Source organism: Vigna unguiculata, chromosome 3 (assembly GCF_004118075.2).
Source record: "Vigna unguiculata cultivar IT97K-499-35 chromosome 3, ASM411807v1, whole genome shotgun sequence".
In the NCBI taxonomy this organism is placed as follows: domain Eukaryota; kingdom Viridiplantae; phylum Streptophyta; class Magnoliopsida; order Fabales; family Fabaceae; genus Vigna; species Vigna unguiculata.
Window position 1 is genome coordinate 4,924,823 of NC_040281.1, and position 20,855 is coordinate 4,945,677.

General features: G+C 35.1%; 3 protein-coding genes across 4 annotated transcripts; all 3 read left to right on the forward strand.

The window, feature by feature from the left end:
- Positions 1-5,541: 5,541 nt before the first annotated feature.
- Positions 5,542-9,457, forward strand: LOC114179001. The gene is made up of 4 exons (XM_028065178.1): positions 5,542-5,823; positions 6,208-7,396; positions 8,521-8,595; positions 9,075-9,457. The coding sequence occupies exons 2-4, from the start codon at positions 6,506-6,508 to the stop codon at positions 9,189-9,191; spliced, it is 1,083 nt and encodes a 360-aa protein (XP_027920979.1). The 5' UTR covers positions 5,542-5,823; positions 6,208-6,505; the 3' UTR covers positions 9,192-9,457.
- A 1,223-nt stretch (positions 9,458-10,680) lies between these two features.
- Positions 10,681-16,488, forward strand: LOC114179122 (aldehyde dehydrogenase family 3 member H1-like). 2 transcript variants are annotated; one of them, XM_028065346.1, is made up of 13 exons: positions 10,681-10,747; positions 11,146-11,227; positions 11,450-11,551; positions 11,667-11,910; positions 12,078-12,146; positions 12,221-12,317; positions 12,760-12,966; positions 13,220-13,335; positions 13,412-13,516; positions 13,592-13,764; positions 13,850-13,940; positions 14,433-14,582; positions 16,083-16,488. In XM_028065346.1, the coding sequence occupies exons 2-13, from the start codon at positions 11,190-11,192 to the stop codon at positions 16,314-16,316; spliced, it is 1,626 nt and encodes a 541-aa protein (XP_027921147.1). In that variant the 5' UTR covers positions 10,681-10,747; positions 11,146-11,189; the 3' UTR covers positions 16,317-16,488. The 2 variants fall into 2 exon arrangements, with proteins under 2 accessions (XP_027921147.1, XP_027921146.1); XM_028065345.1 differs by lacking the exon at positions 10,681-10,747 and having other exon boundaries at positions 10,963-11,227.
- Positions 16,489-17,811: 1,323 nt separating this feature from the next.
- LOC114178341 (aspartic proteinase Asp1-like) lies at positions 17,812-20,832 on the forward strand. Its single transcript, XM_028064181.1, has 8 exons — positions 17,812-18,537; positions 18,781-18,898; positions 19,054-19,277; positions 19,455-19,679; positions 19,784-19,922; positions 20,130-20,330; positions 20,411-20,483; positions 20,589-20,832. The coding sequence occupies exons 1-8, from the start codon at positions 18,332-18,334 to the stop codon at positions 20,696-20,698; spliced, it is 1,296 nt and encodes a 431-aa protein (XP_027919982.1). The 5' UTR covers positions 17,812-18,331; the 3' UTR covers positions 20,699-20,832.
- Positions 20,833-20,855: the final 23 nt, after the last annotated feature.

The following is a 20,855-nucleotide window of genomic DNA, read 5'->3' on the forward strand; positions in this document are numbered from 1 at the left end:
AAAGTTAAGCTTTGGGTTAGTAGACTGGATGAAGAGGTTAAAATTTAGCATCAATGTTTAGACTAAGGAAGCTTCAAGGGCAGACTCACGAGATCAAATATCACAAGTTTTCCAAAAGAAGTTGAGTTCAAAGGTTAGAAATATTGAAGATATCAGTGTATGTCAGCGCAACAATGTTTGGGGAAAATTAACTTGGTTCTACATCATGGCAATTTTGAGGTTCAGAGTTATCCAGATACATGCAATGTTAGGAGAAGTGTCATTAGATATAGTCGTAAGACCATATCTAGTGCTTTATTGGATTGGTGGAAGAAAAACAGTTGGTAGATCCTAGGTTACAGAAAATAATGAGATTGTTTGACATCGAGCAAGCTAATAAAGATAAAGATCGTGAAGTGTAAAAAGACGACAAATCCCTAGTGGGAGGTTAAGACATATCAAAGTTTGCGGATCAGTTAGGTAAGATGATGTTTCCTAAGTAGAAAGAGAAATAATATGTGGATGAGAATGAAGTGGCATAAAGGTTTCATATTAGGTTCAATAATCAGAAGGAGATGCTTGGATCTTTTCAGTAGACAGCGGGATGTTTCAAAGAAAAGTAATTCATGAGCATAAGCATTGACTTTGGGGTTGAGGTAGAGAAATTCAAGTGTGGGGAGAAGAAGTGAACCGTTAAGTTTGATCTTGTGGGAACGATAAAAGCTAGAGAAGGCAGAGCACCGTAAATGATGAAAAGAGAAGAAAAATCTTGTTAAAATGGTGTCTACGGTAGTTAGTGTTGGAGTTGTTAATGCAAATTATCAAATTCAGAAGGTGGTGTTTGGGATATGAGTTTTGGTTTCGTTCGTGATTATAAAACCTTGGTGTCGTCAATATGGTAAATGAGTCATGGTTAACTGCAAGGAAGAGTTGGAGTTTGAGCTAGTAGTTTTTCTTCTATGGCAAACAAGTAAATGTTTCTTGGACGGGTGGTATGTTTCGAGGTGATCAAATGATTCAAATTCAAAGTTAACTTAAATTGTTTCCTTTACAAGGTTTGGGAGCATAAATCTCAAGGGTGACTTGGTTGTTTTCCAAGCTCATTCTGGTGGAATGTGGTATCATAGGAAGTGATGTTCCTTGTTTCAAGAAGGTGAGTAAATGGTTGTGCATCAATGTATGGAACAAGTTGAAAAGTGAAGACAGAGTGTTACCGGTATGAGTGTTTATCTAGTAAAGGCCGCGAAAAACATATGCAAGGGATCTTAGTGGTGAAGCAATTTTAGTTATGTTATGAAGCAGATGTTAGAACAATCACCGACAAACAGTGGGATTCATTATGGCAGTGATATATGAAACGTAACCAGTATCAATAGTTTTACATTGGATGGTTTTGCTAAAAGTGTGGAGTCAAGACAACAGGTGGAGGAGTCCTTAGAAAAGCAATGGTTTAATCGCAGTGTATCATCTTTAGTAATCTAGTCTAACAAAGTTTGGAAAGAGAAGTAATTATATGTTAAGATCTACGACTGTAAGTGGTTAAGATGAGTGGAAAATGTGTTAAGGGAAGGGAAGTTCTAAGAGTGACTTTAAGTAAGGTTTTACAAGCAAATTATTATCAAGGTTTCGTGACAAGTTTCTCAAGTGTGAAGAGAGTCGTCAAGACGTTGAAGAAAAACATGATCGGCGCTTTAATGATTGATTATTCTTTTGCGGTTTATTGTGGTTAAACACATCATATGTGAAAATGGTTGTTGATCAGAGTGACGCAGCGGAATAATGGTGGGATATACTTATCAATAGTGGGAAAACAGAAAAAGAGGGGGTATCTTACTCTTAACCTGGTGGTTGATGTGGTAGTGAGTTCTCTAAAACAACAGATGTGTCAGTGTTATGAAGATTTGTTAAAGATTTTTAGTGATCATCAACAACTAGAAGTATGAAGTTGCATAGAGGGAAATGGATAGGAAACGAGAGAGCAAAATCAAGTTATGGTTTTGAGTTGTGCTATCACCGTAGAAGTGGAAAAGTGCTAGTATATGTTTTAAGCGGAAAGGGAATTGCAGTGGTTGGTTCGACACTGAAGAGTAAGAATTGGTGGAGAAATGGTTGAAGATTAAAGGGTTTAATAAAATGCTGAGAAAGTATCAGAATTTGGGGTCGTTGTTGCCGCAAGTGAAGGGTCTACTCTGGAAGTGGGATAGCATTATTATGGACTTTGCTGCCCTGGTCAAAGTCAGTATGAGAAACATGATGTCATGAGGATGGTGGTGGATAGGGTGGTCAAGAATGTTATGAAGTTGTGTGTGACCAAGTCAGATGAGTGGTACCTCAAGGAAGAAACTAGATAATGAGAAGTGATAACAATCGCGTTCTAGGTTGAGATCGGTTGCAAATCTTTACATTTTGGTAAACACCTACTAGAAGTAGTGGAGAACATGTGGAAGGTGGGTCAGCATATCAGACATAAGTGGGTTGGTTAGGTGTCAATGATCATTCAAGTTTTAAGGTGGAAGGTGGAAAGTTACTTTGAAAGTAGTGACTAATCCAATCTATACTGTTAAACATATATCGCTTAGCACAGAGGCAGAGTTTTCAGTCAGTTTAGCTGTTGTAATCGTTAAGTTAGTCATGTCTAGGTGGTTGTTCTAGAGAACATGAGGATAGCATGGTTTTCTTTCTATCTGACGAGTGAATTTTCGGGGACGAAAATTTTTCTTGTTGGGGAGAATGTAAGACCCTAGAAAATGGCGTTTTAAAAGTGATAGTGGTTTAAAAATAGTGAGACTCAATTATTTTAATATTAAAAGGTTTTAGTATAAATAGAATTGTTATAAACGAGTTTCATTATTTTAAAACACATCATCTCTCTAGAAACCACTTTTCTAGAGTTCTCTGACTTCTCTCTAGAGGTTCTGTCTCTCTGGTCATCTGATTGAAGAACCGGGACCGTAGGATTGATCCTCTCGGCGAGTTCTTCAAATTGGACCGATCAGTTTCTCCGTTCGCGTAAGTTGAGTTTTCGCTCTTTATTTTAGTCTTTTTCTGTTTTCTGTTGCATGCAGGCCCTCTTCCGCTTGCATGCGACGTTTTAATCATCAATATGAGTCTCTGCTGATCAGTGATCATAACGGTATGTCCTGATCATTCTTGTGATGTTTCTATGTGTAGATAGAGCATCCTGTGGAGTTAGAGGTGTTGACGTTTTTAAGGCGTTGACGTTTATAAAGTTGTCTAAACAGGATAACAGGTAAGGGAAGCTAATTCTGTAACTCATTTGATGTAGATTGTATTCGTGAGTGTTTTAATTGCATGATTGTTTGTGTAATTGATGATTGAAACTGTTGGTGTGTGAAATTGAGTGGTAGATGCCTTTGAGCGAGTTTGCATGTGCACAACAGGGAGGATTTCTGGTAGTTTGGCCTAGGCGAGTCGATCTCGCCTGAGCGAAAATACCAGAAGCTCACCCTTGTTAATTGTGCGAAATCTCGCCTAGGCGAGTTGGGGTCGCCTGAGCGAGATGACATCTCGCCTAGGCGAGCCAGTCTAGCCTGAGCGAGAGTTCGCCCAGGATTTGTAATTCGCCACTGTATGATGTCTCGCCCAGGCGAGATCAACTCGCCTAAGCGAGATTGACTCTCTAGCCTAGGCGAGACCATCTAGCCTAAGCGAAATTTCCTGCAGAATATTGGTTTTCCCACTGTTTTGATTTCTTGATGTTTGATTGGTTGCCTTAAGATAATGCTGGTTGATAATGCCTGTGATCCCTATGCATGTTGGACTGTATGAAGGAATTGAGTATGAACTTGATGTGAATGGAAGTATGTTAGAGTTAGGATTTCAAGGGAAATTCTAAGAGGAATGTTTTAGTGTATGTAAGGACATAAGGACTTAGTTTTGGTTGGCATCCTGACGCTCCTAGTAACCATTAAGACTCATGTAGAGTATGATGGATTACGTCGGGGGGAGTAGCAGGAGGTCCTGGTCTATGGACCCGATCCGCCATAGAGGTGATGGGACTTACCTTAGGAGTGGTTGGGTGATAACCCCTTGTGTCCAAACTCTGCAGAGTTTGGGAACCATCGCAGGTGCAAGCCACCAAGAGATCCGATGTCGCTTACATAATCCGGATATTGAGTCTAGAGTCATGTAAATGTATTGTGGTGGTCTATATGATTCTGGTGATAATGAGAAAGATTGCGTGGTTTCTGTTTATAATTGAACTGCATGATTCCTTAATCAGATTAGCTTACCCTTGCTTTTTGTGTTCCTGTCTTGTGTTGTATGTTTCCTTTTGCGATGATCACCTATTCGGTGGGAGCAGATGTGGTTGCAGTGTCAAAGGCACTTCTGGAGGATGAAGAGCCATCGTGTTAGTGTTAAAGAGGAGGTTTCCAGTGGGAGCTTTAGCAGTGGTCAGTAGTACAGAGTTTATTAGTTTAGTTTAAGTGTATAAGTGATATATTTTTATAGTCATACCTTTTGTAAGACTGTATTAATATATTGGGTACACTGGATTATCTGTTTTGGAACTATGATAAAACTCCCTATTTTTATTAGTTTTAACCTGCTGAAATTGGGATGTTACAACTATCTTCAAAATTAATAATTAATTGCATGAAATGTTATAAAACAAATAAAAGGTTCCAATAAATGGTGGTTTACGAAGATGGACCATGTTTAAAAGTCAAAATGTTTGTATATATTTTAATAATTAAAGCATATTTTAATATCTTAAAATAGATGTCTTTTAAAATTTAAAAAGTAGCAATATAAATTAACTAGTATTTCTATCTGTAAAAAACAAAAAACATAAGTAATTTTGTAAGGATAAAAATTAAGGAGTTATAAAGTTATTTAGTTAAGAAATTAAATAAATATTTTTGGTAGAAAGATTTTAGTAATTATATATTTCATCAAATAATAAAATGTAAAATTGTCTAACAACAGAAAAACTGATTATAAAACCATTATATGACTATTTTATAATAGTGTAAATAATCCCTTTAAAAAAATTACAATTTGTTTAAAGTTTTCAAAACAATTTAAGTTTAACTAAAATGAAAAGTTATTTTTGAAGAAAAAGAATTAAATGTATAAAAGTAATTTTTTTAAAACGGAATAAGCACAAATGACCTTTTATTTAAAAAAATCTAAAAAATAAATACTAAGTTATTCCATATTCAGTCCCTTAAACTAAGAGTTAAAATATGTAACTTCTTTCATATTGTCTAAATTTCCCATTAGTGTTTTTTTCCTATGTACCTTCCAATAATTCGTTAAGCCAAAGATTAGTAGTGATGGCAGCATTTTAACGTCACTGAGTGAATGTTAAGGGTGGAAATCAAATTCGAAATTCTCATTAAATAAATCGTTCTCACAACAATTCTAATAATTTTATTGTAGGAAAAAAGGAAAAGCAAAATACTATGATTGATGTAAGATAGAAAAAACATGAATGTTAAGGAAGATTTGAGGAATACAAGGAAAAAATGGTAACACACAAAAATAGGAATAAAAAAAAGTGCTTTTATTATATAGATGCGTGATGGTATTGATGTTCGGTAAGGAAAATGCTACAAATGGAGAAGGGTGGGTAGACGCAATTGGTATGTATGTATGTATGCAGTGTCAGAGCTGAAAACGGTGAAAATGTATTATTGAACTGTTTTTGTGAAAGAGAAAGAAAGAAAGAAAAACGATGCGAGCAAAAGATGCATAAATAAGAAGATAATAGAAGAGAAGAGTAGTAGCAATAAGTGAGAAGTGAGTGAATGAGTGAATGAAACTCACAACACAAGACAAGACCCTCTAACGCACTCAACTCAAATCAGTTCTCTCTGGGTAAGTTATTCTTCACTGCTGTCACCTGAATCTTCCATTTTTTTTTCAAATTTCCATTATTAGTAAGAGATTTCACTGTTGCCCTTATAAAACCAAACAATTGGGTTTTCTGAATTTTGCGTCTTTCAATTGTGGGTGCCGCCTCCGCCGCCCCATTATCACATTCTCAGTTGTGTGCCAGTTTTAGTTTATTTTTCAGATTTATTCTATAATATTCGCTCAATAACAAAATCTGGCCTTTGGGGTAGATAAAGATTGATTTTTGAATTTCCCTTGGAATTTTGGACTGCTTCACTCTTCATGTTTTATTTATTTGTTAATTTTTAATATTCAACTAGAGATTATGACACTGAATTGCAATTAACATACATATACGTGTTTCAGGGTACAGAAGAACTGGATCTGCAGCATTGAAGTTTCTGTATTCTTCTGGAGAATATTTGGTCCAATCTCGTTCCATTGTTTTCTGCTGAGGGCCTCTGCTTTAAAATTGAAGTCAAAACATATTTTCTGCGAATGGTTGTTGTTGTTTCTGTGTGTTGGAATGCTAGTTTTTTTCTTGACGATGATTCTCAGTGCAGAAGAAGGGTTTGTGTACTCAATTAAGTTAATCTTATTGAAGTAGAAGAATGGTCTAACAATCTGAAAGTTCATTTTGTGTCTGAGTCTAAAGACTGATCAGATGGGCAGAGAAAATGATTCAGGAAGGACAAAGGAAGAAGTCAGTGATGATGGTTCCTCCACTGTTGAGAATGGAGATTTAGAATCTCATGCTCGAATTAGTCTGGACAAGGAAGGCTTGGAAACTTGTCGTGTGTGCCAATGTACTGAATCTGATAAAAGGGCAGATGCAGCGCTAGAATTTTTGGGCATCACCCCAGGTTCAGAATTGTGTAAAAGCAAGGGGGAAGTAGGGTGTGATGGCAATGGAATTCCCAGAAACATGTCTCTTAACAGAAACATTGAAAAAAATACAGGGATGGTGGAATTTGTAAGCCCTGATGGGGAGGTTTTCATTTGTAAAAGCGATTTGGAACTTGGTTTGTCTCATCAAGATAAACTGGTTGAACTTGGATGTTCTTGTAAAAACGATCTTGCTTTAGTACATTATGCTTGTGCACTCAAGTGGTTTGTCAACCATGGATCTACCATTTGTGAAATATGTGGACATATAGCAAATAATATCAGAGTTTCTGACTTCAATAAGGTTGTTGGTGCTTTGAAGGAGTATGAAGTATTGAGGGAAAGAACTGCTAGTGGTGATCCTGGTCCAGCACAAGCTCGTGCAAATGCTGGTGTGGATCCTGATGCAGTGGCTGCTATTCGGAGGCAACGGCTAATTGAGATTGCACTATGGTTTTGTCCTCATCATAGCAGTACCAATAACAACGTTAGCAATGTGGACACAGTTTCACAGGTTGCTTCTGAGCAGCCTTTGAGTATTGTTACTGAAGATGCTGTCCCTGTACAAAATACTGCAACTAAATGGGCCGTGGAGGGTACAGGAATCCTGCTTGCTACGGGGCTGCTTACCATCACCCTTGCGTGGCTTATAGCCCCTCGTGTTGGAAAGGTATGTAAAATTATCAATGGGAATAAGTACATGATCGTGCTAATACATTTGTACGACAAGTTCTTAGTTGCCTTTTCTTTTCCTGAAAGTCCCTGTACATGGATCAATACCATGATTGTATACAACTACTTTTGGTTTACTTTCAACTTATGAATTTACATAATTGTAGGCTTAAACTTTGAAGAGGTTGTGATAGTGATGCATACATTGAGGCTGGTTTAATGAGTTACTCATACATGAAGCAAATATAATAGTTTGGCTCGCTAACAATTCCTTGCTCTACATAATCTGTAGGGCCACCCTTTTCTCATGTGATTCTTCATCTGCTAGACCAAATGCTATTTATTTTTAAAGAAGCTGCTTTCATCCTTATTCAATATTCTACCAATCTGTTTTAGTAAAACATACATTCTGGAAAATCAATAGCAGGATTATAACCGGGAAGAATGATGATCCTTCATTTTCCTCCCCGTTTCAATAAACTCCCTCACAACGGTTAGGTCTACTCAATCGTACCCTCCATCTAAACACACATGTTAGAATTATGTCTGAGAGTCTCAATTATGAGGGCAAATAATGTCAGGTAAAATGCAATTTTGGGCGATAGGAAGAGGTTGTTAATTATTAAAATTGAATGGTCATTTATCGATGTGGTGTATACTGTGAAGTGTGTTCATTTTATGGTTGTTTGTTACTAAAAGACTTGATGTGTGCGCATCTAAGAAAAAAGTATGCCACTTGTCTTTGCACACCAAGGTGGATATATTCCTTTTGGACAACTGTTTTTAGCATTACACAGCACTGGGTGTATGCAGCTAGAAAATATTTTTATGGTTTCTTAACTATAAAGACCAGCAAGTATATTGAGACTAAAATCTTATCAGGGCCTTTTTTGCTAGTCTTCAGCTTGTGTGATTCAAACGTAATGCTTGTATTTTTCGGGGTGCTTTGGTCTCTAAAATTTGTTTTGATTGTCGATTCATGCATAAAGTGATGAAACAACTTTATTACTTTCTTTTCGTTTTGTTACACTCCCTTGTGTTGTGTGTGTGTCTATATGTTTCTTCTTCCCTATTGATTTTGTTAGAGGCATATGGATAATACAGCCTTTGTTTGTTGTCCAGAAAACTGCTAGAAGTGGTCTTCATATCTTACTTGGAGGGGTTTGTGCTTTAGCAGTGGTGGTTTTCTTCCGCTTTGTAAGTACTCTGTGTCCCTTCCTTTTGCTCCCATTGTATTTTACTGAAGAAGTTTTATTCAGATTTTGTTATGTTTGGATGAATTCACACTTGACTATGTTTTTATCCTACTCGAATGGGATTGTCTTTTAGGAAGATACCTGTGGCCTTGTACCAAAATAAACAATTGAATAGATGAATGAACAATTTCCAAATTTTGGATTGGATTCTCCTTTTTTGTTTTAGTCCCAACAGTTAGTGCCCTTGTTGAGGGTTGGGCCACGGAAAGGACTACCTCACATTAAGTAGGATAAAGTACTTTAAAAAGCCTTGAGGTTCTCTCACTTATTTGACTAGTATTTATGGTTGTACTCTCTTCTTGTGCTTAAAAATAGAATACATGCTTGATCTCAGTGGCATATTCATAACTGCACTTTTTTTATTTGAATCCTGTTGTTAGAGTCTGACTCGTTTGTTTTGTATACTTGTGGTTATTGCAGTTTGTGCTTACCAGAATCAAGTATGGACCTGCACGTTATTGGGCAATCTTGTTCGTTTTCTGGTTTCTTGTGTTCGGAATATGGGCTTCAAGAACCCATGGTGCCCATACAACATGATCCCTTAGTACAGTTTAGATCTTTGTTAAGTCTTTTGTCACTCTCCCACAAAAAAAAAAAACTGCACTTCCTTCCCATCTTGAATTTTGAGATTTTGAATATATTCATTATGATACGACTTGTAAGTCTATAGATTCGCATATTTGTTCAATGTAAAATAACAATTATGTTGTTTGCAAGCTATATTTCTGAATGCTCACATAGAGAATGTGGATGAACACGTGCACTCTGTCATGAATATAATGAGAACATGCCCTTGCTTACTATTTGAGTTTTCTGTGCTGCACTAATATTTCAGTATATTACGTTGTCTCTTCGCTAAACCTTTGAAGATTTTACAGAAGATAATACAAAAAGATTCAGCTGAAATTTGAAATTGGTATAAAAGTCACACTAATTCAACACCTTTCGGTCACCCAATCCGTACCATTGTTTCTATTAGTGGCCACTACATGAAAACTGTTCAAACTAAGTCAGCATTCTGAGTTAGTTCATTTTTTTTTATGGATGAAACTGTTTGATGCCCTACCGAAACTTTTACAACAGCGTGAAGAAATAGGAATCTATGTATCTGGTAACAAGGTTGGGATTGGAACTGGTCCAGGTGTTATCGATGGTAGTGGAGAACCACTTCACTTTACATTAATAAATAGTTATAATAATAATATAACTATTTAGGATAAAAGTTGAAATAGTAGATTTACGAGTTATTGGATATATATAATCTTCTTTTATCCAATGGAACTCTTGAAATATCTATCATATGAATGACTTGATTGAATAGGGAACCATGTTATCCATTAATATTTTAATCCATGAGAAACATAAGTGGAAGGCTTATCAAGAAAAATAAAAGGAAAAGTGGAAGTGGAAGGTAGAAAAGCAAACTGAACTTTACAAATCTATTCAACTATATCAGTTACAATAAAAGAAAGCTTAAACATTTGTGCTAAAACCACTTTGATCTTCAAATTGAAAAGAGAAATAGTTTCTTAGACTTTTTTTTCTTTCTAAAACCAAATAAAATTCACAAGAAACATATCTTTGTCTTTGGTATAAAAGGTACTGAAGATATTATCAAACAAAGTCATTTTAAAGAAAAATAGACTGATACCTGAGTTAGTAGTTATCTTCTTGAACAAAGATTAGTAATTAATAAATGTTGGTGGGTGATACTATTTTACAATAACATGATTAAATATGTATTTAATTTTATCATAATTGTAAATAGTTAATATTTATGGTGTGGCATAAATATTAATGGCATGACATAATGACTTGAGATTTCAAAAGCTAAATATGTGTTTTTGAAATGGGAGGGATTAAAGTAATTGTTTTTAAGGGATAAAAATTAATTTATCTTAAATATCGAGATTAATACCTAATTAATGATTAGAAAACATCAAAGTTACAGTGTGGTCCCATTTTAATCGTTGTGGGTAGATACGGGTCCATTACGTGGAAAAGGTACACGGACACAAAGCCAGTGTTCTGTGTCGTGATTCTGACCTTTCGTCTTCAACTAGCACAGTACACACATTTGAATTTTTATGAAGGTATTTGTCACCCTTGATCCATCTTCACTCATTTTACTCGTTTTGATTCAGGGACTGTGCCAAAGGAGATGCATGATGCATGATACATGCTGCATGGAACGGTTAGGATTCAAGAGATCCATGTGGGTTCTGTACCACATAAAATCCTACCCATTCCATTACCAAACATTACTTCTCTACGCAAGTTTTTTTTTTTTTTTTTTTTTTTTTTTTGTCTTACTGCCAAACTAAAACGTTTCTTTCAATTTTGGATTTTGGACATGTCTTTGTCAAGTTAGACATGATTAGTACCTAGTCATTAATTGTGTGCCACATTATCTTCGAATTTTTCCATGGCTGAGAACTCACTCTGGTTATGCTTATATGTATGCAAGTTAATTCAGATTTTGAAATTTTAGTTTTAGACATCACTACCAAAGATTTTTCTGCTTCTTGTCCTACCATGAAAAGCCTCTGCCTTGGGCCGTTCCTTGCTGTTAGGTACGTGTTTTATTTTCTTCTGCCTTTTGTATTCATTAAGGCAGTGATTGTTCATGTAATTTTTATTTATTTTGTGATATGAAAACAAAGATGGTCAATGCAACTTGATGGGAAGTATAATCACCCAAAATAATAATAGAATTGCTGAATATAAGTTGAAAAAAAAAACTGCAATTTCATCATAATTGGCGGGCTTCTTATCCTAGTTCTTCATATTAACAGTGACCCAGTTAGTTCAAGAGCCTTTGGAGGCCATTTAACCAGAAAGTGCTTCCCCAAGCAAGTTCATTTCCACTCCCGTTCTGTTGTTTTCTCTTCTATCTTGTAAGCCCTCTCTCTGCCTCCACCTTTTCTGGTCATGAGGTGTTCTAATAGTATTTGCACAATTACAATGTTCTTTTTATGTGGTTTGGTTGCATGTATGGTTTATCTTGTGAAGATGTTCTGCAACCCTATCAGTGTTGCCAGAATTAGAAGAGAAGCAGATATTTGATGGAGAGAAGGCTAATTTGCTTGTTAGAGATCTCAGAAATTGCTTTGATTCAGGCAGGACAAAGAGCTATGAATGGAGGGTTTCCCAGTTGGAGGCCATTTTTAAGCTGTTGAAAGAGAATGAGAAGGAAATCACTGAAGCTCTATATAAGGACCTTGCTAAACCTCAATTTGAAGCATTTGTATCTGAGGTCTTCAATTTCTTGCTCCTGTTATGCATTAGTTTATGGAATTCTCTCCATTTGCTTTTTCTCCATTCCCTTGTCATGTTTCCATTTAATGTTTCGATATGTCCAGTAGTCTTGTCAGCCTCACTATCATCATGGTCACATCAGATTTGCTATGTTTCTTAATGCAGGTTTCCCAGGTAAAATCCTCATGCAGTGAAGCACTTGAGGGGCTGAAAAACTGGATGAAGCCTGAGAGGGTAAATTGCAAGACGAGCAATAAGTTCCAACATAGTTTTATTAATTAACAACCAAATGTCTTTTACCCTTTTAGGTGAGTACTTCAATCACAACATTTCCATCAACAGCAGAGATTGTGCCAGAACCGCTGGGGGTGGTGTTGGTTATCTCTACATGGAATTTTCCTTTCTGTATGTAGATGTTCCTTTTTCATTCAATTCACACATCTATCAAATGTTTGGTTATCATGGAGAATAGCTTTTCTTCATGTCAATTGTTTTCGTCACTGTGGAGGACTTCTTCGGGATGTGTTATTGTAAATACAAACCTTTTTGCACACTTTTCTTTCTGTCAAAATTCAAATTTCACCAGTTATTTCAAGCTCTAAAATTCACTCTGTTCTCTGTATGTGAATTTGGCCAACGATTGTGGCCACTTGCTTAAAATTTCAATAAATTAGAGCCAAGTCTGTGATACTTGTGCATTCTTCTCAATATCATCATAATCTTTTGGTATTCAGAAATGTATTTATATCTTTCTTTTGTGGAGGGAGATGCTTACTCTAATTTGTTCACTTGCTTCTTTTTTATGTCATTTTCTTTCCATTGATTTGTTTTTACTTCCTATATTCAGTGTTATCAATGGATCCTGTTATTGGAGCCATTTGTGCGGGTAACACAGTGGTCCTTAAACCATCAGAAATTGCTCCAGCAACATCATCACTGCTTGCAAATTTGATCGAACAATATTTGGACAATTCTGCCATAAGAGTTGTTGAAGGGGCTGTTCCTGAAACAACTGCTCTCCTGGAGCAGAAGTGGGATAAGATACTTTATACAGGTAACATGTCTTCTAATTTTTTATCCACATCCTACATCAAATAGATTCATTTTAAGATGCCTGAAATTTGTATCTGATTAAAGCTGTTTCATATAAATGTCTGATCCTATTAACACATTATAAATTATGTCCAGGATTTGAGTTAGCACAGTTGAAATTTTCATTCTATAATTAACAAGTCAAATGCATATAGCTCATTTAGCATGCCTGCTTCGCCATAAGGTTCCATGCATAATCAACCCGCTTTTTGCAGGTAGTGCGAGAGTTGGTCGCATTGTCATGGCTGCAGCTGCAAAGCATCTTACACCAGTGATTCTGGAACTTGGAGGAAAGTGCCCTGCTGTTGTTGAATCAGATGTCAACTTACAAGTAACATCTTTGAAGGATCTCCTGATTTACACATCGTGTAACATATTTTCGTTTATAATGATCATTGAATTTTCAGGTTACTGCTAGGAGGATAATAGCTGGCAAGTGGGGATGCAATAGTGGACAAGCATGCATTGCTGTTGATTATATCATCACAAGAAAAGAGTTTGCTCCAAAGCTGGTAAGGTGGCCTAAAAAATACAAAATGCTGTGCACTATTAAAATATATTACTCTTGATGAATTCTCACTCGACAGATAAGTGCCTTAAAAGAAGAATTGGAACAATTTTTTGGTAAAGATCCATTGGAATCAAAAGACATGTCACGGATTGTGTCTTCTAACCAGTTTGCACGGCTTGTGAAACTCTTGGATGAGGATAAGGTATCTGACAAGATTGTTTTAGGAGGTCAGAGGGATGAGAAGAAATTGTGAGTGACATTCTTCTTTTAATGTTTATGATTGTAATATCACTTATAAGATATCATAACATGAGATTCTTCCTTCATATTGCAGAAAAATTTCCCCAACTATCATATTAGATGTTCCTGAAGATGCTTTGGTAATGCAGGAGGAGATATTTGGGCCAATTTTGCCAATCATCACAGTGAGTTATAGTTCACTATGAAAAAGTACAGTTTGAGACATGTTGACAAGAATCGTGGTTCATGGTTCTTTGTGCAGCGAAAACATGTTCCATCTCATTTATGACATTTTTTTTTCCTTTTCCAGCTGTTAGTGACCATTATTTGATTCCACCTCTTTTAAAACCGTACTGTTCTTTTTACCAGTTTCCTGATCCCTTTACAACTAACGTAGATCCCAAAACACCGGTTCTTAAACTTGCATCTCTTTTCTTGTATTATTATGTGTGAATGAGAGCATATCGAAAAGATGATTCTAACTTAACTCAAAGTCTTCACTTGTTTTTTCCAAAAAAAAAATTACCTTTCAAGCATAAAACCACTGTTACCATGTAATATCTATCTTTCTTACTCCCTTTATCCCATGGTTATTTCCAACCAAATTAACTATTACAAAAATAATTTTTGAAAGGACTTCATATGTTTCTTCATATTATATAATTATATTTTTGCAGGTGGACAACATAGAAGATTGCTACAGTATAATCAAATCAAGGCCAAAACCTCTTGCTGCATATCTCTTCACAAACAATGAGCAGCTGAAGAAGGATTATGTGGATAAGATATCATCAGGAGGGATACTCATCAATGACGCTATCCTCCATGTAGTTATCCTCTTCCTAAAATTCACAGATGAAAAATTGTCATTTGCTATCATAATATCTTTTAATTATCATCATATTTTTCTCATAATTCGATTGTTTCCTTTTAGCGCTCCACATATAGAAGGAAAAAGAAAAGTTCCGTCTCTTTATTTGACATCTTTCATTGACATACATAAAATTATTGAACTTAGCTTTAGAAAATTTCTGATGGTTGGCTGATATAAGTTGCTTGAATCAATAAGTGATGAAAGCCATTGGTTTCATCATTCTGGAACAAATAATCCTTTGAAGTGTTTTTTCGGAATACTAATTATTAAGTTTCTTAGTTATACAGTTATATTTATGATAGAGGATGAACATGCATTGGAAGCTTCCATAAGTTTTAATATTTTTGCGAGGTCAGAGTTGAATCTCATTTTTGTCTTAAAATATGAAGTGACTTATGTCAAGCTCTGATTCATAGATTCAAATAACACAAGAACACAAAATGAAACAAAAATATAATAAGAACATAAGAATCTTATGCACTGAATTATAAAGATAATGGTGAGAATATAAAAGCATTAGAACAAGTAAAATAAAAGTGTAGTCAAAGGAAGCAGAAAAGATGGAAAAAAAGTAGCAATGGAGAATATGTTACTTGAGATTAACCCAATATAAATGCATCAGATAATCACCACTTATATTCCAAGAATTTCAAGATAAAACTCAAAAGAAAAAGAACCACTCTCCTAATAGACAAATGTTCTAAAAATTCTCATTCAATATATATAGCTATTGAAGCACCTAAAACGTCAACGAAATTAGAGAGGAAAATTCAAAATTCAAAATTCAAACTCAAATTCTAGATCTAGATGAGTCTATGTTTGGAAGAGAACTAGGAGATGTGATCCATGTATAGTCATGCTTTCCATGTTCCTTGAGGCACCATGCTTTCTGTGTTTTCTTTGACTCTTCTCTTCCTTCTCTTTGGCCGAGACTTTGAAGGCTTAATTAGGCCTTGATTGAGTTTTCAATTGAAGCTCAATTTTTTAACTCAAACTACAATACAAACAAAATACAAATTGAAAGAATTTGTACAAACTCTAAAACCAATGAGCCCATGAACTAGTAAAGAAAGAAAACAAAGATTTATTTTATCAAGAATGTTCAAGTAATCCTTCTTGGATATTCTCACTCTTTTTTCTTCTTGATTCCTGCACTCATCAATATACCATTGATCTTCATGTTTGCCTGCATGTTTTTTACTTAAATATTCATCATCAACATATTGTTGTTCTTAAAGACGTTAGTATATCAATTCAGCACTAAATGAAATTGAACCTATAACATAAGATGCTTGAGACTTCACAAGCTAAATTTTGTGTGGGCATAGAATGAGTGAAAGCTGAAAATCCAGTGCACATATAATCATCAAATGAAATCAAAAACCTTAAATTTAAGCTAGTTCATACATGCACTCAAATGTGTTAATATGTAGACACTTGTCTATGCTCGCAGGTTGCAACTCGTGGTTTGCCTTTTGGAGGAGTTGAAGAGAGTGGAATGGGTTGTTACCATGGAAAATTCTCTTTTGATAGTTTCAGCCATAGAAAGTCAGTTCTCTATAGAAGTTTTGATGCAGATTCATCCATAAGATATCCTCCATACACAACTGAGAAGGAAAAATTATTGAAGGCCGTTATCAGTGGCAATATTGTTCAAATAATTCTTGCTCTTTTTGGATGGTCTTAAAGGAGAAGGAATGATAGGGTTCTTTTTAAAATGTTCATGAATTAGGAAGTACTAAAATAATGTGCTTGGGCAGTAACTTGTGGCTTCCAATTTGGTATAGTGACAAAATTTAATTACAATTTTTCCCCACAAGTTTTCAATCTCATGAATTTGTTCTTTGATTGCCATTAAATTATTGATTCAGATATCAAAGATAATGTGCCTGCTTTGATAGAATAGGGTGTGGAAACACAACATAACATGAATGCAACTTTTGTTTTTGTTGTTTTTCTGTCACTAAAATTGGAGTGTCAGTGATCACATCAAGTATTTTGCTGTTAAAAGTAAGTTGAAAACTTGAAGAAAAAGTTGGAAACTTTCGTGTGTTTCCTTTCTTTTGTACTTTTTGTTGTCAAAATTTGATTCCAAATTCTCATTTTCTTTTTAAAATTCTGTACGACAAACAGAGAAAAAAAAGTTTTTAAATTAGTATTTTCTACACAAATCTTTGAAAATAAAATATTAAAAACATGATAGTTTTATAATTTAAAAGTTAAATAAAAAGATGAAATTTACATCCAAGATCATAGACTCAGCAAAAGTTGAATTTTGTAAATGTATAAACTTTGTCCATATCTTAACCTCACTTAACTTCTATGATCCCACTTCCCTATTTTTTTTTTCTAATATTAAAAAAAATGCTTGTTCACCAGGCTTGACATGTATAAATTGATTCCGAATCCAATTTTTCAACTTTCTGTTGTTTTCAGGAATGCTAAACTTACAATAAATTCTCACTGATACAAAATATTTATATTATTTTATTTGCATTTTATGCAACCAAATAATTTTTAATTTCAATTTTCTTCTTACCATATAATCTAAACAAGTATTTTATTTTTCACTCCTTTTCTTTTCGTTTTATTTCCTTTGTCTTTCCTAAGGTAATTTTAATGTACATTCAGATCCAACAAAAAAAAACTTAATCTCTGCCTCTATACGACCCTTTTGAAATTAGTAAGTTGGTGAGGAAAAACATTTTAATATATACCGAGTTTTTAAGGTGATTTGTCGGTCACTATCTGCGTTCCCAGAAAAGTCATTAACAGAAAAGTTTTCACAGCTTCAAATACAATCCAAACTTGGATAAATAAATTCACATGTTAATAAATAAGTTTGGTAAAGAATATTCACTTACTGATTATTAATTTTATTTTTTATTTTTTATATTAGGTCAAATATTATCAGTTAAGAAAAATGTACTTCTCGATATGCAATTCCTCTACCCAACAGACAATAAGAAAGTTTAAACTTAAACTTAAACTTATATCACCAATATCTTGGTGTCATGGAAAAAAAATATCATCTATTTATGAGCAAATGCAGTTTAATTGATATGTTATTTTTAATCAATTTGTTTGCAATGTATAATAATTATTGTTTGAGTTGAAATAGAAGTGAATAAAAAAATATACATGTTGTATTGAACCGGTTAAAATAAAATATATCAAGTTTTTGGCTGCATTGTTGAAAAGAGACAAGAAAGAAGTTTCCCAGAAGCTATCCAAGAGTCTCAGAATCGAACGAACACACAACAGTGTTTCCAGTTCCAGTTCCAATTTTTTCTTCATTTACTCAAAAGGGTTGTGATAATTTTTGTGGAGAAAGTTCAGTTTTGATGCTTCATGAGGAAGAAAGGAACTAGAAGCTACAGCACGAGAAGCAATTCCACTTCCAATTCCAATGCCAAGGTTGTTCTGTTCTTTCCTCCTTCCTAAACACAAACCCAAACCCAATCCTAGGTTGTCACTTATATTCCCATAAACTAACACCAATAATCGAAGCAAAAGCAATACCCATGAATCCCATCCTTCATGGACAAGGGCAAAACCAATTCTTCCTACAAGAATCAAGAATTCTGATTTAAACTTAACCCCACCACCACTCTTCAAATTCTTTCATCCATACATTTAAAAACAAATAAACAAAATAATAAAAAGAAAGAAGTTTCTGGTTGGATCCAGAGAGAGAAGAGGATGAAGATAGGGAAAGTAGAGATGGTGCTTGCAATGATGCTGTTGTTCAACATGTCTTATTGTTCAGCTTGGTTTGGTAACAGACACAAAAGTGGAAGGAACTCAATTCTCCCAACTCAAGCCACGTCATCATCATGTCCAAGACTGTTGAATCCTGCTGGCTCTTACGTTGTGATCCCTCTTCATGGCAACGTTTATCCTGTTGGGTAGGTACATAACTTATTAACAAGTCTTCTTTCTCGGTTCCTTGTGTTGTTTCATGTTTTGGGGTTCACTTGATGTTGTCTTCTGGTTCAGAACTTTTCCAAAAGAGTATAGAAAAACAACTTTAGGATAATGATATTCTGTGGACATCTATAGCTTCCTTTTTCTAATTAAAGTGAAACATCTTTAGGATATTGATATTCTAATATAAGACATTTTTTTATTGTTGAATTCAATGTTTGCAGGTTCTATAATGTTACTCTCAATATCGGTCAGCCACCAAGGCCTTATTTTCTTGATGTGGACACAGGTAGTGACCTCACATGGCTCCAGTGTGATGCCCCTTGCACCCATTGCTCTGAGGTATTGTTATTGTTATCACTTCACTACCAATATGAAAAGAAAACCACCCCATCAATTTTTTTTTTCATGAATGTGACGGCAAAATGTTCTGATATTGAAAAGCTCATTCTTGCTTATTGCATTGGTTGAACTGAATTTGTTGCTTATTTTTCCAGACACCCCATCCACTCTACAAGCCTAGCAATGACTTTGTTCCTTGCAAGGATCCCCTTTGTGCATCCTTGCAGCCCTCTGAAGACTACATCTGTGAAAACCCTGATCAGTGTGACTATGAAATTAATTATGCAGATCAGTACTCAACCTTTGGTGTGCTTCTCAATGATGTCTACCTTCTTAACTTTACCAATGGAGTCCAACTTAAAGTTCGGATGGCACTGGGGTTAGTTTATCATGCAAGCTTTGTTTCACTTCCTCTCTACCATTTTTCCTTTGTCTATGATATTGTTCTCTTCATATATTGGCGTTTCTGCATGCTTGCAATGTGTGAAGCATTTTTGTTGAGACATTCTTAGTTAGTAGTAAGCTAATGCACCTCTTTTTCTATTCCTTTTTTTAGGTGTGGATATGATCAAGTGTTCTCACCTTCTTCTTACCATCCCTTAGATGGAATACTTGGCCTTGGAAGGGGAAAGACCAGCTTGATATCCCAGCTCAATAGTCAGGGCTTGGTGCGAAATGTGATTGGTCACTGTTTAAGTTCACAAGGAGGAGGATATATCTTCTTTGGAAATGCATATGATTCTGCACGAGTCACATGGACTCCAATTTCATCTGTAGATTCGTGAGTACACCTTAAGAAGTTACATCCTCGTTTTACATTTTCCACATGTTCTTAATGATTCATGATTCTATGTCCTGATTCAAATCTTGTGTGCTTTGTCTCAGCAAACATTACTCTGCAGGGCCTGCTGAACTTGTTTTTGGAGGGAGGAAAACTGGGGTTGGAAGTCTCACCGCTGTTTTTGACACTGGGAGTTCTTATAGTTACTTCAACGATCATGCTTACCAAGCATTACTTTCTTGGGTCAGTTAAATGATTTCCACTGTATTCCCCAATTTGAAGTGTTTCAATAGGCATGGAACAACATTTCTTCTATATGATCATGCAAGTTTTGTTGCAAAAACAATAAACTCAGTTCATTCTATGTTCATCAACATTTTTTATAATCTTGTGTTAGAAAATAATGTCAGGTTATGTAACACGGTCATTTGTTTAATTTTGCAAATGTAGCTGAAGAAGGAATTAACTGGAAAGCCATTGAAAGCAGCACCTGATGATCAGACTTTACCTCTGTGTTGGCACGGTAGAAGACCTTTCAGAAGCATACGTGAAGTTCGGAAATATTTCAAGCCTGTGGCACTTAGTTTCAACAGTGGTGGAAGAGTTAAAGCTCAGTTTGAGATTGCTCCTGAAGCTTATCTTATAATATCAGTGAGTTCTGCACTCTAACCAATCAAACATCTTCTATTTTTCTCAAGTAATGGATGTATTCATGTGTCATGTTTTTCTAGAACCTGGGAAATGTTTGTCTGGGCATTCTAAACGGCTCTGAAATAGGTTTGGAGGAACTAAACCTAATTGGAGGTAGGAATCTTTTTTTCTACTGTTACCATCTCTTTTCATCTGGTTCTCCATTTGGATAATGGATATCATATGGCATTACAATTCTTCTCTTTGTTGTTTATGCAGACATATCCATGCAAGACAAAGTTATGATATTCGAAAACGAGAAGAAGTTAATTGGTTGGGGGCCTGCAGATTGCAGCCGTGTTCCAAAATCTAGAGGTGTCAATATTTGATCATTAAAAAAAAAAAAATCATTCAATCATGTCGGTTATATTGGAACATGTTAAGGAGGTTCATCATTTAATGTTGTATTGTATTACTGTAACATGCTGATTCCCGAAGCAATTAGTTATCGTATTTTACATCAGTTGGCATTTAAAAATAAAACAC